Source organism: Xiphophorus hellerii, chromosome 12, assembly GCF_003331165.1.
Source record: "Xiphophorus hellerii strain 12219 chromosome 12, Xiphophorus_hellerii-4.1, whole genome shotgun sequence".
In the NCBI taxonomy this organism is placed as follows: domain Eukaryota; kingdom Metazoa; phylum Chordata; class Actinopteri; order Cyprinodontiformes; family Poeciliidae; genus Xiphophorus; species Xiphophorus hellerii.
Window position 1 is genome coordinate 324944 of NC_045683.1, and position 12972 is coordinate 337915.

Consider the following 12972-nt stretch of genomic DNA (forward strand, 5'->3'; position numbering starts at 1 on the left):
GAAGGTTCTGACCGGGTTCTGATGAAGAGGTTTCCCGCTCTCCACCAACCATCGTTACTCCAGAACCCAGAGGGACACGGCTGAATAACGAGTCACACACGAGTTTCTCAGGTCGACTCAAAGAAACCTGAGCATCAACAAGCTTTATTATCATCATCAGAGAGTATAGTCATCATCATCTTCATCAGTCCTGTTGCTATGGGCCTGTGTGCTGGACTGCAGAAGGCTGTCGACATGCAGCAGAGCCAAGCAGACGGACAGGTGGACAGACAGGAGCAGAGGTAGGCAGGTGGGCAGGAAGTGAGGTAGAGGGAGAGACAGGTGGGCAGGAAGTGAGGTAGAGGGAGAGACAGGTGGGCAGGAAGTGAGGTAGAGGGAGATGGTTTGAAGGACAAATAAAAGATCAGAGGTAGACAGACAGAGTCAAGGTTGAAAAGTGGAACAAGTGAATAAATATGTGACCAAACAGGAAGAACCCAGGTGGAGACAGACGGGTGGAGACAGACAGGTGGAGACAGACGGGTGGAGACAGACGGGTGAACAGGGAGGTAGACGGAGAGGTGGAGCCAGGTAGCTATTGTTTTATTTACAGACAGGTAGGCAGATGCATTAGGATGCTTATTGGCTGTCTTCCGTAGGCCCCTCCCCCCTCATATCTGTGTCAGCCAATCCCCTGTGAGGGGGGGCGGGCTCTGCAGGCTGAGGGGAGGGGTGTGAGGAGGAGGAAGAGGAGGACAGGGAGGAGGACAGGGAGAGGGGCAGGTTTGGGGGCTGTTCAGTCTGTTGCCTTTCCTCCCCATCTGTCTCCCCCCCCATCAGCCCCTCCTCCTCCTCCGGCCCCCCCTCTCCTCCCCGGGAGCCGGCGAACTGCAGGTGAGGAAGGTGGGCCTCCTTCTCCTTCTCCCCTGCCGCCTCCCTCTCACGGCGCTCCGTGTAGACCGGCGCCTCCAGGCTGAGGTAGGAGGCGCTGAGCTGCCGCAAGTCCAGCTCAAAGGGGCTGCCACCGGGCCGCTCTCCTCCTGCTCCTCCTGCTCCTCCTGCTCCTCCTGCTCCTCCTCTCTTCCCCTTACGGGGATGGGATGATGCGGAGGAGGGCAAGCCATCAGGGAGGAGCGACTGGATCTTTGGGAGCCAGCGCTTACGAACTCTGCGGGCGTTTGTGCACATGTCAGCGGCAATGACGTTCATCTCACTTTCCTTGAAGTTGGGAGCAAAGTTCTGACAGTACACTGAGGAAGAGGAGGAGGAAGAGGAGGGAGAAGATGAAGAGGAGGGAGAGGAGCTTCAGTGTGTGATGAAGGCAGATCATCAGTTTGTTGCCGACATTCTTACGTTTGACCGTGTTCAACACTCGGTTGTCCAGAGGTTTCCGACTCGGATCGTTGGTGGACGAGCGAATCCCTGTTCCGCAGCTATTGGCCAGGGTGTTTCTATGGAGACCAAAATAAGCCAATCAGAGGGAGTTTATGTGAGAATAAGATGGCGTCTAATGGATCTGCAGGAATATTAAAACACAAAGACAAAGTTTCTCTGAGAAACAGAAACAACAAAGATGAGACAAAACCCTCATGAACTGGTTCTGGTCACGGTTCTAGGTCTGGTTCTGGTCCTGGTCTTTTTTCTGGTTCTGGTTCTAGGTCTGGTCCTGGTCCTGGTTCTGGTTCTAGGTCTGGTCCTGGTCCTGGTTCTGGTCCTGGTTCTAGGTCTGGTCCTGGTTCTGGTTCTGGTTCTGGTTCTGGTCCTGGTTCTGGTTCTAGGTCTGGTCCTGGTTCTGGTTCTGGTTCTGGTCCTGGTTCTGGTTCTAGGTCTGGTCCTGGTCCTGGTCCTGGTTCTTACCTGTCGAAGAAAGTGGCCAACAGCCTCCGTAGCAGCACCTTGTGTTTGACTCCGGCACAAAGGTGACAGTTCATCAGCTGACCTCTGGTCATGAACACACCTGAACCTGAAGGTACCAGAAGATGTCGACGAGTCAAATGATGCGCTGACTTCCTTATGATGCTGTTACCATGACAACGCACCTGCCACCAGCTCCACCTTCTCTCCAGGATCTCCCTCGGCGTAGAGCGACGGATGGCACCGGTAGCCGATTTGGCTGATCAGGCTGGCGGGCAGCGCCATGTTGTCCCGGCCAACCAGAACGCAGGGCCGGCGCTCGTTAGCCAATGGGAGGGGCAGCAGCTCCAGCTTTTCTTGAACTAGACCGTTAAAGTCAGGAGGGGAGAGGAAACACAAGACACCTAAATATTTACCAAGAACCCTAAAGGTCCGGGGCCCCGAGTCTACGGCTCTAAAGGTCCGGGGCCCCTGGAGTCTCTTCTAGATGGCCCCGTCACCTGATCAGCTGGTCTTGAAAGACAGCAGAGACACAAAATATCCAAACATGACCAGAGAACCAGACGACCCAGCTGGTTCCGGGCCGGGTGGCGCCAGCTGGTTCCGGACCCGGTGGCGCCAGCTGGTTCCGGACCCGGTGGTGCCAGCTGGTTCCGGACCGGGCCCATGAACTCACTGTAGGGGTTTCCAGTGTGACCATAGATGTGCTGGTACAGCCCCGGATGAACTGCGTTGCCATAGTAATCCTCCTCCAGCTCCTCCTCGGTCGGCGGTTGGGAGGGAGGCGAGTCCGCGGGGACGCTGGACCCTCCTGGACTGGAGCGTCCGGCGCCGGCCAGCAGGTAGGACTGCAGCCCCGGAACCAGACCGCCTCCTGCGCTCAGGTAGCACAGAGAGCCGCTCCTGGAGGACTGCAGCTCCACGTCCACTCTGACGGAGACACAGCGACATGGTGAGTACTGATGCTAAAGAGCTAACTGCACTAAAACACCAATCATAAAATGTAGCTCTGCTGGTGCTCAGCATTAAGTGGACGCTAATGCTAGAGAAGCGCACCAACGCTAATGCTAGAGAAGCGCACCAACTTAGGATTTAGTGGACGCTAACACTAGAGAAGCGCACCAACGCTAACGCTAGAGAAGCGCACCAACCTAGCATTTAGTGGACGCTAACGCTAGAGAAGCGCACCAACGCTAACGCTAGAGAAGCGCACCAACCTAGCATTTAGTGGACGCTAACGCTAGAGAAGCGCACCAACGCTAACGCTAGAGAAGCGCACCAACCTAGCATTTAGTGGACGCTAACTCTAGAGAAGCGCACCAACGCTAACGCTAGAGAAGCGCACCAACCTAGCATTTAGTGGACGTTAACGCTAGAGAAGCGCACCAACGCTAACGCTAGAGAAGCGCACCAACGCTAACGCTAGAGAAGCGCACCAACCTAGCATTTAGTGGACGCTAACGCTAAAATGCGCCATCTTCAACCAGGAGTCATTAGCACAGCACGTCAGAACATGGAATCTGGTTTTGATGGGGTCAGATTTGTTCTTACTGGAAGAATATGATGAGCTCTTTTCATTAGAAATATTGAAAATTACTTCAAAGTGCAGTTTAAATAGAGTAGAAAAATTAGTGACAGAATTTAAACCAAGTTTGAAAGCTAAAGCCAATTAGATCAACTGAAATGTTGGATTCACTTCTTCGCCCTTCAAACCGAAAAATAAACTATTTTGTTCTTGGTTATGTTTGCACATATTCTCCTGTCCTACTGATTGATTGTTTTCTTGAAATAAATCAAATTAATTATTTCTGCCCTGAGACACAAAATTAATTTTGACATTTTGATGTTCTGTAATGACGTTAGATATTCTACTTATTATTGGTATGTATTTATATCAGCATCCGGCTGATTCTTCATATCTCTTTAATCACCTGGGGATTACAGGTGGAAATTAGCACCAGAGCTACCGGACCAGTAGAACAATGCATCTTTCCTTTCAGCTTCATGTATTTTGTACTTTGTCCCCATTTTAAAGAAATAAATCATAAATATTTATGGTTATTTCTTCTTCTCTACTGTCATTTTTATTTTTTTACAGTATGTTTCTTGTTTTAAATAAAGTTATTGGAAAACAAGAGATAATGAGATGAGGAAATAAAACTGCAGAGTAAACAAAACTTCAAAATAAAAGCATGAATGTAAACATCTCACTACAGTGTCAATAAGCAAAACTTCAACACAGATATTGAACTTCATTACAAAGTTTACAAAACAAGTAAATTAGTTCTTTGAAATGTATCTGGACAAATTCATCGTCATTCATTTTTGTTGCTATATTTTGTCTTCCTGCTTCAGTCTTTGGGTTTTTATCTTTCTTGTCAGGCAGTGGTGGGCACACCTGCATTAACGCGCTAATAGCAAAGCTAACTTTTTGTTTAGTCCTTTTTGCTAACTTTGAAAACATTTATTGCACTATCTTTAGCAAAAAGGACTAAACAAAAAGTTAGTTTTGCTATTAGCGCCTTAATGCAGGTGTGCCCACCACTGCCTGACAAGAAAGATAAAAACCCAAAGACTGAAGCAGGAAGACAAAATATAGCAGCAAAAATGAGCTCAGAAATCTTCAACTAATGATCAAGTCGATCCGGTTCGGGCCGGTCCGGTTCGGTACTGCATCTGTGTCCATTAAAAAGCAGCCCATAAACCGTTCAGCACTATTCCTGGGCCCGCTTCGTTAGGTCCATATGGGACAAAGGTCTGGTTGGAGCGAAGCTGCTGGCGTCACGGCGCAGTCCAATGATTGGAGGACAGAAAGCGAGGCGTACGCGTTCGACGCCATGTTGGCGGTCTGAGATTAATCGAGAAGAACCTCGCTGCAGCAAACAGGAAGGGGCGGGACGGACCACTGTCAGTCTCAGACCTTATTTGGAAATGGGACCATTGCACTCCAGAAGTGAAGGGGGCGCTATTTCCTATATTACCCCGTTTTTATTTTCTTTTGAAATCTGTGATATATCTTCTCTCAGCATGTTTTTGAACTTCTCTCTTTTATTTACTTCAGTTCAGCTCACAGTTTTTAACAAATTCTGAAGCTTTCTGTGAACTTCTAAATCTGCTCCTTAGTCACATCTTTTCAATTCTGATACTGCCTCTAGTGGCGTGGGGTGGTAACACAACTAATATAATTACATTACTAAATCAGAATACCACAAAGTCTTTATTATTTATTAATTTTTCATTTTCTTAAGGAAGTAGAGATGATTAAGTTACATAAACAAAACCTGAAAGTGGTTCCAGTTTCACTTGATGGCCAACCTGTTGAAACTGAGGCAAATATTAAATATCTCGGGTCATTCCTGGACAGTCAGCTCAACTTTGCTGAAAACACTGGCTATATTTTTAAGAAATGTTTTCAGAGACTTTATCTATTAAGGAGTCCCAGTGATCTTGGGGTTACCCAACTAGAGTTTGTGTACAAGACAATGTTGAGAGTTTTAACTTTTCATCTCATTGGCTGGTTTGGTCATATGAGACTTTGTCTCAATTGTTTTGCTGAAAGAACATGAAAAATGGCTGGAATATTTTAGTAGATAGTATCCACCTTCCTTTTTCATCAGTTTGAACCTCTGAGCTCATGAAGGCGTTACTGTTTCCCTCTGGTAAATATATAGAACATCTATTAGAAGTAATTTATTAAAAGTGCAATAATTATTCTTAACCAAATAAATGATAACATTTACCTGTAGCATGCTAAGTGTTTTACTCTATAAAAATACAGTATGTTGATATTGTGATTCTATGAATGGTTTTATTTTAATGTTTTAGAGTTGAAGGAAAATGTCCACCTTGATAGATTAAATAGTTTCATCTTATTTTTTCCTATACATAAGACTCTACCAACAAAAAATGTCTTACAATAACATATATGGCACCACATAAGCAAAAATGAAAATTTTTGTTTGTATCTGTTTAACAACCCTGGTTGTAACAACCTGATTTGTTATTCTTCTGTGTATCTAATTAATTTGTTCGTTATTGCAAATAGTATTTTTTTCATAGTTGATCATGTTGTTTTTCATGTCTCCTTATTTAATGTGTTCCTCCTATAATTGATGGAGATATATAGATATTATTTATAATATACACTGCCTGGCCAAAAAACAAGTCGCCACCAAAAAATGGTCACACTCTCTAATATTTTGTTGGACCGCCTTTAGCTTTGATTACAGCCCGCATTCGCTGTGGCATTGTTTCAATAAGCTTCTGCAGTGTCACAAGATTTATTTCCATCCAGTGTTGCATTAATCTTTCACCAAGATCTTGTATTGATGATGGGAGAGTCTGACCACTGCGCAAAGCCTTCTCCAGCACATCCCAAAGATCCTCAATGGGGTTAAGGTCTGGACTCTGTGGTGGCCAATCCATGTGTGAAAAAGATGTCTCGTGCTCCCTGAACCACTCTTTCACAATGTGAGCCCCATGAATCCTGGCATTGTCATCTTGGAATATGCCCGTTCCATTTGGGAAGACAAAATCCATTGATGGAATAACCTGGTCATTCAGTATATTCAGGTAGTCAGCTGACCTCATTCTTTGGGCACACAATGTTGCTGAACCTAGACCTGACCAACTGCAGCAACCCCAGATCATAGCACTGCCCCCACAGGCTTGTACAGTAGGCACTAGGCATGATGGATGCATCACTTCACCTGCCTCTCTTCTTACCCTGATGCGCCCATCACTCTGGAACAGGGTAAATCTGGACTCATCAGACCACATGACCCTCTTCCATTCCTCCAGAGTCCAATCTTTATGCTCCCTAGCAAACTGAAGCCTTTTTTTCTGGTTAGCCTTACTGATTAGAGGTTTTCTTACGGCTACACAGCTGTTCAATCCCAACCCCTTGAGTTCCCTTCGCATTGTGCGTGTGGAAATGCTTTTGCGTTCACAATTAAACATACTCCTGAGTTCTGCTGTTGTTTTTCTTCGATTTGATTTGACCAAACGTTTAAGTAATCACCGATCACGATCATTCAGGATTTTTTTCCGACCACATTTCTTCCTGGAAGACGATGGTTCCCCACCATCCTTCCAGTTTTTAATGATGCGTTGGACAGTTCTTAACCCAATTCTAGTAGTTTCTGCAATCTCCTTAGATATTTTCTCTGCTTGATGCATGCCAATGATTTGACCCTTCTTAAACAGACTATCGTCTTTTCCACGACCACAGGATGTGTCTTTTGCCATGGTTGTTTAAGAAATGAGGAGTTACTCATTGCATCAGCTGGGGTTAAATAACTTGTTGCCAGCTGAAAGATAATCGCCTATGCAGTACTTATCCACTAGGAGGCTTGAACCTATTTGCTTAGTTAAATCCAGGTGGCGACTTTTTTTTGGCCAGGCAGTGTATAAAGGTCTTTTCTATGTAATTTTAATTAGCTCTACATCCTTAAAAAATGAAAAAATATGGTGTTTTATAATTTATCTTTTACAGTGCCAGTAATACCAGAATTAATAATAAATAATAAAGACGTTGTGGTATTCTGATTTAGTAATGTAATTAGATTAGTTGTGTTACCACCCCACGCCACTAGAGGCAGTATCAGGCCCGAATAGATGCGACTAAGGAGGAGCAGATTTAGAAGTTCACAGAAAGCTCCAGAATTTGTTAAAAACTGTGAGCTGAGCTGAAGTAAATAGAAGAGAGAAGCTGAAAAACATTTCTCACCTGGCCTCCTCTGCTCCTCCGCTCTCCTCGGCCGGAGGCGTGTCGGATCTCTCCTGCTTGATCCTGCTGACAGCCAGCAGCAGCTCCTCCGGGCTCAGAGACGGCTGGTCAGGACTGACCTCCTGCAGCTGGGGGGCGCTGTGCTGCTGCTGCGCCACGGGGGCATCAACCCCCCCCAGCTCGTCTGCTGAAGTCGTCTGTTTTATATTAATACATAAAGGGAGGAAGTGAGACGATGACGATGCTCAACAATCTGCCTCAGAGCTGCAACTGCAGTTACACCAACATCCACCAGAGGGAGCTGTCTGCCATGGAGAGACATGAAGATGAAAGTAATAAGAAAATGTTTCCAATCATATGTGAACAGCAGATTCACCCAGCAGATGGCAGCAGGGTCAACAGACCAGAGTTACCAAAGGTCACATGACCTGATTTAACTTTCATGTAAAATAATTCAAAACCGTCTGGAAGGAAGTCCAGCAGGTTTGGTCCAAACCGGGTTATCCACAAAAGCAGGATCCAGACATCGCAGCAGATCTAAAACCAACCGGCCTAGTCAAAGTCCAGGCCTCAGCATGTAACGCTATGGTGGGATCTCCAGGCTAAACTTCCTCCACAACAATGTGGGAGTTACTGCTGCTCAAAGTGGGTGCACAAACTTATGGGGTGTACATAGTTTTTAAGTGTTAAATAAATAAATGACGTAATGTTGATGTGATGCAGTTCCTGGTGTTCACCTGAGAGTCGCAGCACAGAGGAGAGGATGAGGAGGACGCCTTCATCATCATCAGCTCCATGCCTCGCTCCACGATGTTCTGGATCTGCAGGTAGCCGGCGGTGTACATGAGCACCAGCTGCTCGCTGGCGGCCATGCTGAGCCGTCCGGTGTAGCAGAACGACAGGATCTGCTGGAAACACGCCGGCGTCACCGACGACGGAAGCTCAAAGACGGCCTGGGAGGAGGACGGCGAGGAAGAGGAGGAGGAGGGGTCGGCCACAGAGCTGAAGAGGTCTCTGAAGTAGAGCGAGGAGGCCGCCAGGACGGCCCGGTGCGCCTTGAAGGCCTGTCCCTGGACCAGGATGGAGACGTCGCAGTAGTGGCCCAGCAGCCGCTGCTCGTTCAGGCTGCCCAACACGCTGCTGCCGAAGTCTGGGATCTCCACCTGCAGCAGCCCCTCTGCCATGATGGATGCCGCGCTCTGCAGGACAGGAAACTGGAGCAGGGGTCAACACCGGATGTGGTTAAGTGTCAGGAATGCTGCATAAGAGTCCTGACAAAGGTTTCAGATCCATGAGGTCAGAGCCCAGGGAGGTTGAGGAGGTTGAGGAGCCGGCAGCAGGTCTGGTGGGATGCAGGAGGATCCTATGAAGAACTGTGAACAAGCTGAAAGACAGAAGAAGAAGAAGAAGAAGAGAACTAGTCATCACATTTCCTTCCTTCACCAGTGAGTAAATGAAACCAGCAGACTCTGCCGTCAGGCACTAAAAGTTACAATTAAACACTTTAAATACATGGAGCCACCATAATCATTTCTGATGTTCCTGGTATATTGATGTTTCATCATGGACGATGGGAAACCTGGTCCTCTAGCTCCTCGGGAGCCTCTGGCTTCCAGGTCCACCTCCTAATGCCTGGTTCACACGGCGAGACCTTAAACACCTGAGAGACCCCCCACCTGGAGATAAAAGCTCTCAGCTACAACAAGTTTGGTTGTACAGTGTGTTATGGAGCCACACTGCCAGAGCAACACATTAACCCATTTCACTCACCAGCATCCAGATATCAGACAGGAAATCTCTCACAACCTCTTGAGACCATCGTGAGCTCAGAGTAAACAAACATGGCCGATTATTGGGAAGAAGCAAGAGCTTCTTCCCAATAATTGGTGAACTATGGTAAACAGAGACAAAATAAAAAGTCGTCTCCGAGATCCACCAGACTTCCTGGTATGCCATGGTTGTTGTTTTGTTTTCTGCGTGTTGGATTCCCCACAGTGTTTCTGTTGCTTTCTGATTGGTCACATGTCACATTCATCAGGCTAAGACAAGCCAACATGTTGACTATCCTTGATTTTAGATGGGTGCGGTCCGAGGTCCTTCCTAGCAGACCAGAACACTCTGAACACATGACGGGAAGACCTCCTGAGATTATCTCTGGAGTTATCACGGTAATTAGAGTATGTTTAAGATCATCGGAAGGGAAAAATCGGACAAAAATCATAGAACCCTTGCTGTGCGGCCCAGGCATCAACTCAACACATGGTTTCTGGTGATCCCATCTTATGTGTTCTACAAACATCTAGGGTTGTCTGAACTGGATCTCTGGTTCTTCAGCACTGACATTGTAGACGCTGTTCTCCCAGTTCTGGAATCACCTCACCAAACTGGGACCACTGGGAAATTTCTCCAACTCCTCAGCTTTAGGATTTGATGTCTCAAACATCTTGGGATCAGAATGTCTCTGACTTCTCCCTTCTTCTACATCGCCTCAGTGTCCGTTGGGTTTGTTAGCCGTCTGTCAGGGTCTGGAAGGCTAACTGGACATTAGCTTTGTCCTTCTCCATCTCTGTGGTGTCTCCACTCTGACCAGGGCACCTCCTGTAGACCACCTGGTTGAGGCGTTCCTTGTAGGCAGCACCTGGCACCCAGCTGGTAGGTGTCGAACTGTTTCAAGGGAGTCTTTGCTCTGCACCCTCTGGTATGGTAGAACCTGGCCTCTGTTCCTCTCTCTTCTTCTGCTGCTCTATTCTTCTGTGCTTCTCTTCCTCTTACTGGGTATTAGTCATTTCCTATATCTGTTGTTGATCTATGCCGTCCAAAGACTCATCCTTCCACAATGTTTCTCCAAGTCAGGGTTGCTAATGCCTAGTTCACATGAGATCTTTATGCTGATTTTTGTCATGACTTTCCCTTCCAGCAATCTTAAGGACAATTATTGTGATAGTTCTAAAGATAGACCTAGGGGGAAAAACTGCCATGGTACACCAGAGCGTCCGGTAGATGTTGGAGACGTCTTTCTGTTTTTTCTCTGTTGAATATAGTTTACATATTATTGCAATTGCTTCTCTCTGATCAGCCATGTTTGCTTACTCTGAACTCACATTTGGTCTCTGCAGGATTTGTGAAATTTCCCTTCTGAAATCGGTTTTGCTGTATGACAAAACCTACAGCTAACATGTTTAACTGTCATGTATCCGGGAGTTTCTAAATCGGCAACAATTTTAAAATTTTGCTGTGTGAAGCAGGTGATTGAGAGTCAGGTAGCAGGTTCCTTCTTGGTTGATCTTTAAATAAACCCCTCAGCTGGGAGATCTGAGGGGATCTGAGTGACTACAGAAACAGCTCAAGTTTTATGCTCACTGATCCACCGAATCTGAATCCACAGCAAGGATTCGGTTCCTCTGGTATCCAAGAGAGGACCTGAAGTGATTGAACCTCCACAGCAGACCTTTTAGACAGCTACAAGAACCCTGGGATCCCCAAGGAAACTCCAACCTTGATGGGCCACAAGGTAGTCTGCCTCTGGTGAGAAAAACAAGGGAATGGCCAGTACCACACCTTACCAGCCATCAGGTACCTTGCTGGCAGAATAGCTGCAAGCCACTGGTATCAAAACTGGAAAGCACCATGCAACAGCTGTAGCATGCCAGTCCAACATCCTGACAGTATGCCAAGAGTAAGGAGGGAGGTCAAAACACCAGAGATCCTGGAGTACAGCAGGAAGTGCAGGAGAAGGACCAGGAGGTACCCTCATAGAGAAACAAAGAAACAAGCTGCATGACACAGAGGCGCTGATATCAAGAAGTTCTACCAGAAACCAGGCTGGTCTGAAATGAAGGACAATGCAGAAGCACTGGTCATTGCAGCAGCAGGACAGGTAGAGGCCAGGTTCTACCAGAAGAGACAGAAACCAGAGGCTGCTAAGCAAAGACACCCTGAAACAGCCCAACACCTACCAGCTGGGTGCCAGGTGCTGCCTGTAGGGAGCCCTCAGCCAGGTGGATTATGGCGACACTTCCTGGATAACGCTAAGGTCCTCTGGGACTTCCAGACCCATAAACAGATTATGTCCAACCAGCTGGACCTAATAGTGATGGACATTGTGAGAACATCAGGAAGGAGGAGGAATTGGTTGGTTCAGAGGGACCCTGAATCCAGACACTCCCAGGTCCAGACATACTTCTGAATGTACTTCAGTCATGAGTACTGAAATACCAACTTTACAGCGATTTTAATCTAAATCTGCTCCAGGAGTTCTGTCTAGTTCTGTCTCAGAAAGTTGGACTTTAACCAACCAAGACACCAACGACCCCAGCAGAAAAGTGTTGTGGATGCCAGAGGGACGTCCCCGGTTGGCTAGGCGGTCCTCCCTTACTTCAGTCCAGACTGAGCAGACCTCACCTCCCCGCGGTTCCAAGCCGGACTCACCTGGTCCTGCAGAGTTCTGGTCAACGTTCTGGTAGTCCAGCAGACGGACGAGGACGTAGAGATAGACGGGTGGCAGGGAGACAGCAGTGTAAACACAGAGACAGGATGACAAAGAGACAGATGAGTTAAAAGACAACTCATCCGTCCCAGAGACAAGCAGACTGCTCCTTCCTCACCTCCTTCTGCTCCCCTTCCTCCTCTCCGTCTCCATGCAGCAGGCAGGACGGCTGGCAGGCTGGGAGAGGTTTTCTTCTTCTCCTCCGCTCAGTCAATGCATCGTCTGGTGTGTCACAGGAGGGGAGGAAGAGGAGGGGGGAGGCAGGGATACAGCAGACAGCCGAGGAGGAAGAGGAGGAGGAGGAGGAGTCATCTGAGGACAAGCAGGGAGCTAATGCGGCTAACTGCCCTGCAGAGGCTGAGAGACATCGCAGCTCGCCGCTGCAGAGACCCAAACACTGCAAGGTTGACAATCAACCGGAAACACACGCCGAACACACACACACACAACACATGTCGTCTCACAGAGATCAGCGCACGTGTGTGCATGTCTCAGTGTGTGTGTGAGTGTGGCATGACTTGGCCAAATGCACAGCGCTGCATTGCAGTGCCGAGGCTGAGTTGGCATGCCGAGTACATAGCGTGCATACTGCGCCTGTGTGCCAGCCACACACCCCGAACACACACACACACACACACACACACACACACCTCAGTTTCTAACACGAGACATCCTGTCTGAGGGTCTGAATCTAAACGTCTCAGTAGCATCAAGGAGACGGACAGTAGAGGCTTAATGAGGACTCTTACTGTAGGTGTGTGTGTGTGTGTGTGTGTGTGTGTGTTGCGCTATAGCTTCCTGCTGACAACATTGTTTCACATGAGGACGTTTCAGTTTTGGGAGGAAAAGCCTTTGGACCAGAACCAGATCAGAGGTCCAGATCGACCCAAACGGTCCCCAGAAAGACACTTAAACTCCAGCTGGG

At 47.6% G+C, this 12972-nt stretch overlaps 1 protein-coding gene and 2 long non-coding RNA genes across 6 annotated transcripts; 2 read left to right on the forward strand and 1 right to left on the reverse strand.

Moving 5' to 3' along the window:
* Nucleotides 1-50: 50 nt before the first annotated feature.
* Nucleotides 51-450, forward strand: LOC116729341 (uncharacterized). Its single transcript, XR_004341136.1, has 2 exons — nucleotides 51-289; nucleotides 354-450. It is a non-coding gene; the product is annotated as an uncharacterized LOC116729341 (long non-coding RNA).
* A 115-nt stretch (nucleotides 451-565) lies between these two features.
* On the reverse strand, nucleotides 566-12417 carry LOC116729338 (nucleus accumbens-associated protein 2-like). Of its 4 annotated transcripts, XM_032577798.1 has the most exons (9): nucleotides 12166-12417; nucleotides 11990-12017; nucleotides 8299-8945; nucleotides 7562-7758; nucleotides 2510-2763; nucleotides 2019-2195; nucleotides 1837-1942; nucleotides 1333-1430; nucleotides 566-1229 (listed from the first exon to the last, which is right to left on the reverse strand). In XM_032577798.1, exons 3-9 carry the CDS (start codon nucleotides 8743-8745, stop codon nucleotides 619-621), a joined length of 1890 nt encoding a protein of 629 aa, XP_032433689.1. In that variant the 5' UTR covers nucleotides 8746-8945; nucleotides 11990-12017; nucleotides 12166-12417; the 3' UTR covers nucleotides 566-618. The 4 variants fall into 4 exon arrangements, with proteins under 4 accessions (XP_032433689.1, XP_032433691.1, XP_032433690.1 ...); XM_032577800.1 differs by lacking the exon at nucleotides 11990-12017; XM_032577799.1 differs by lacking the exons at nucleotides 11990-12017; nucleotides 12166-12417 and adding an exon at nucleotides 11937-11958.
* On the forward strand, nucleotides 2698-3894 carry LOC116729343 (uncharacterized). Its single transcript, XR_004341138.1, has 2 exons — nucleotides 2698-2785; nucleotides 3778-3894. It is a non-coding gene; the product is annotated as an uncharacterized LOC116729343 (long non-coding RNA).
* Nucleotides 12418-12972: the final 555 nt, after the last annotated feature.

What these genes read in the sequence shown, in the direction of transcription:
- LOC116729338 (XM_032577800.1), bottom strand. Translation starts at nt 8,745, where the DNA reads ATGGCAGAGGGGCTGCTGCAGGTGGAGATCCCAGACTTCGGCAGCAGC. An exon ending in GAAGGTGGAGCTGGTGGCAG is followed by an intron (nt 1,943 to 2,018) that starts GTGCGTTGTCAT and finishes TGGTACCTTCAG; the next exon opens with GTTCAGGTGTGTTCATGACC. An exon ending in TTGGCCACTTTCTTCGACAG is followed by an intron (nt 1,431 to 1,836) that starts GTAAGAACCAGG and finishes TGGTCTCCATAG; the next exon opens with AAACACCCTGGCCAATAGCT.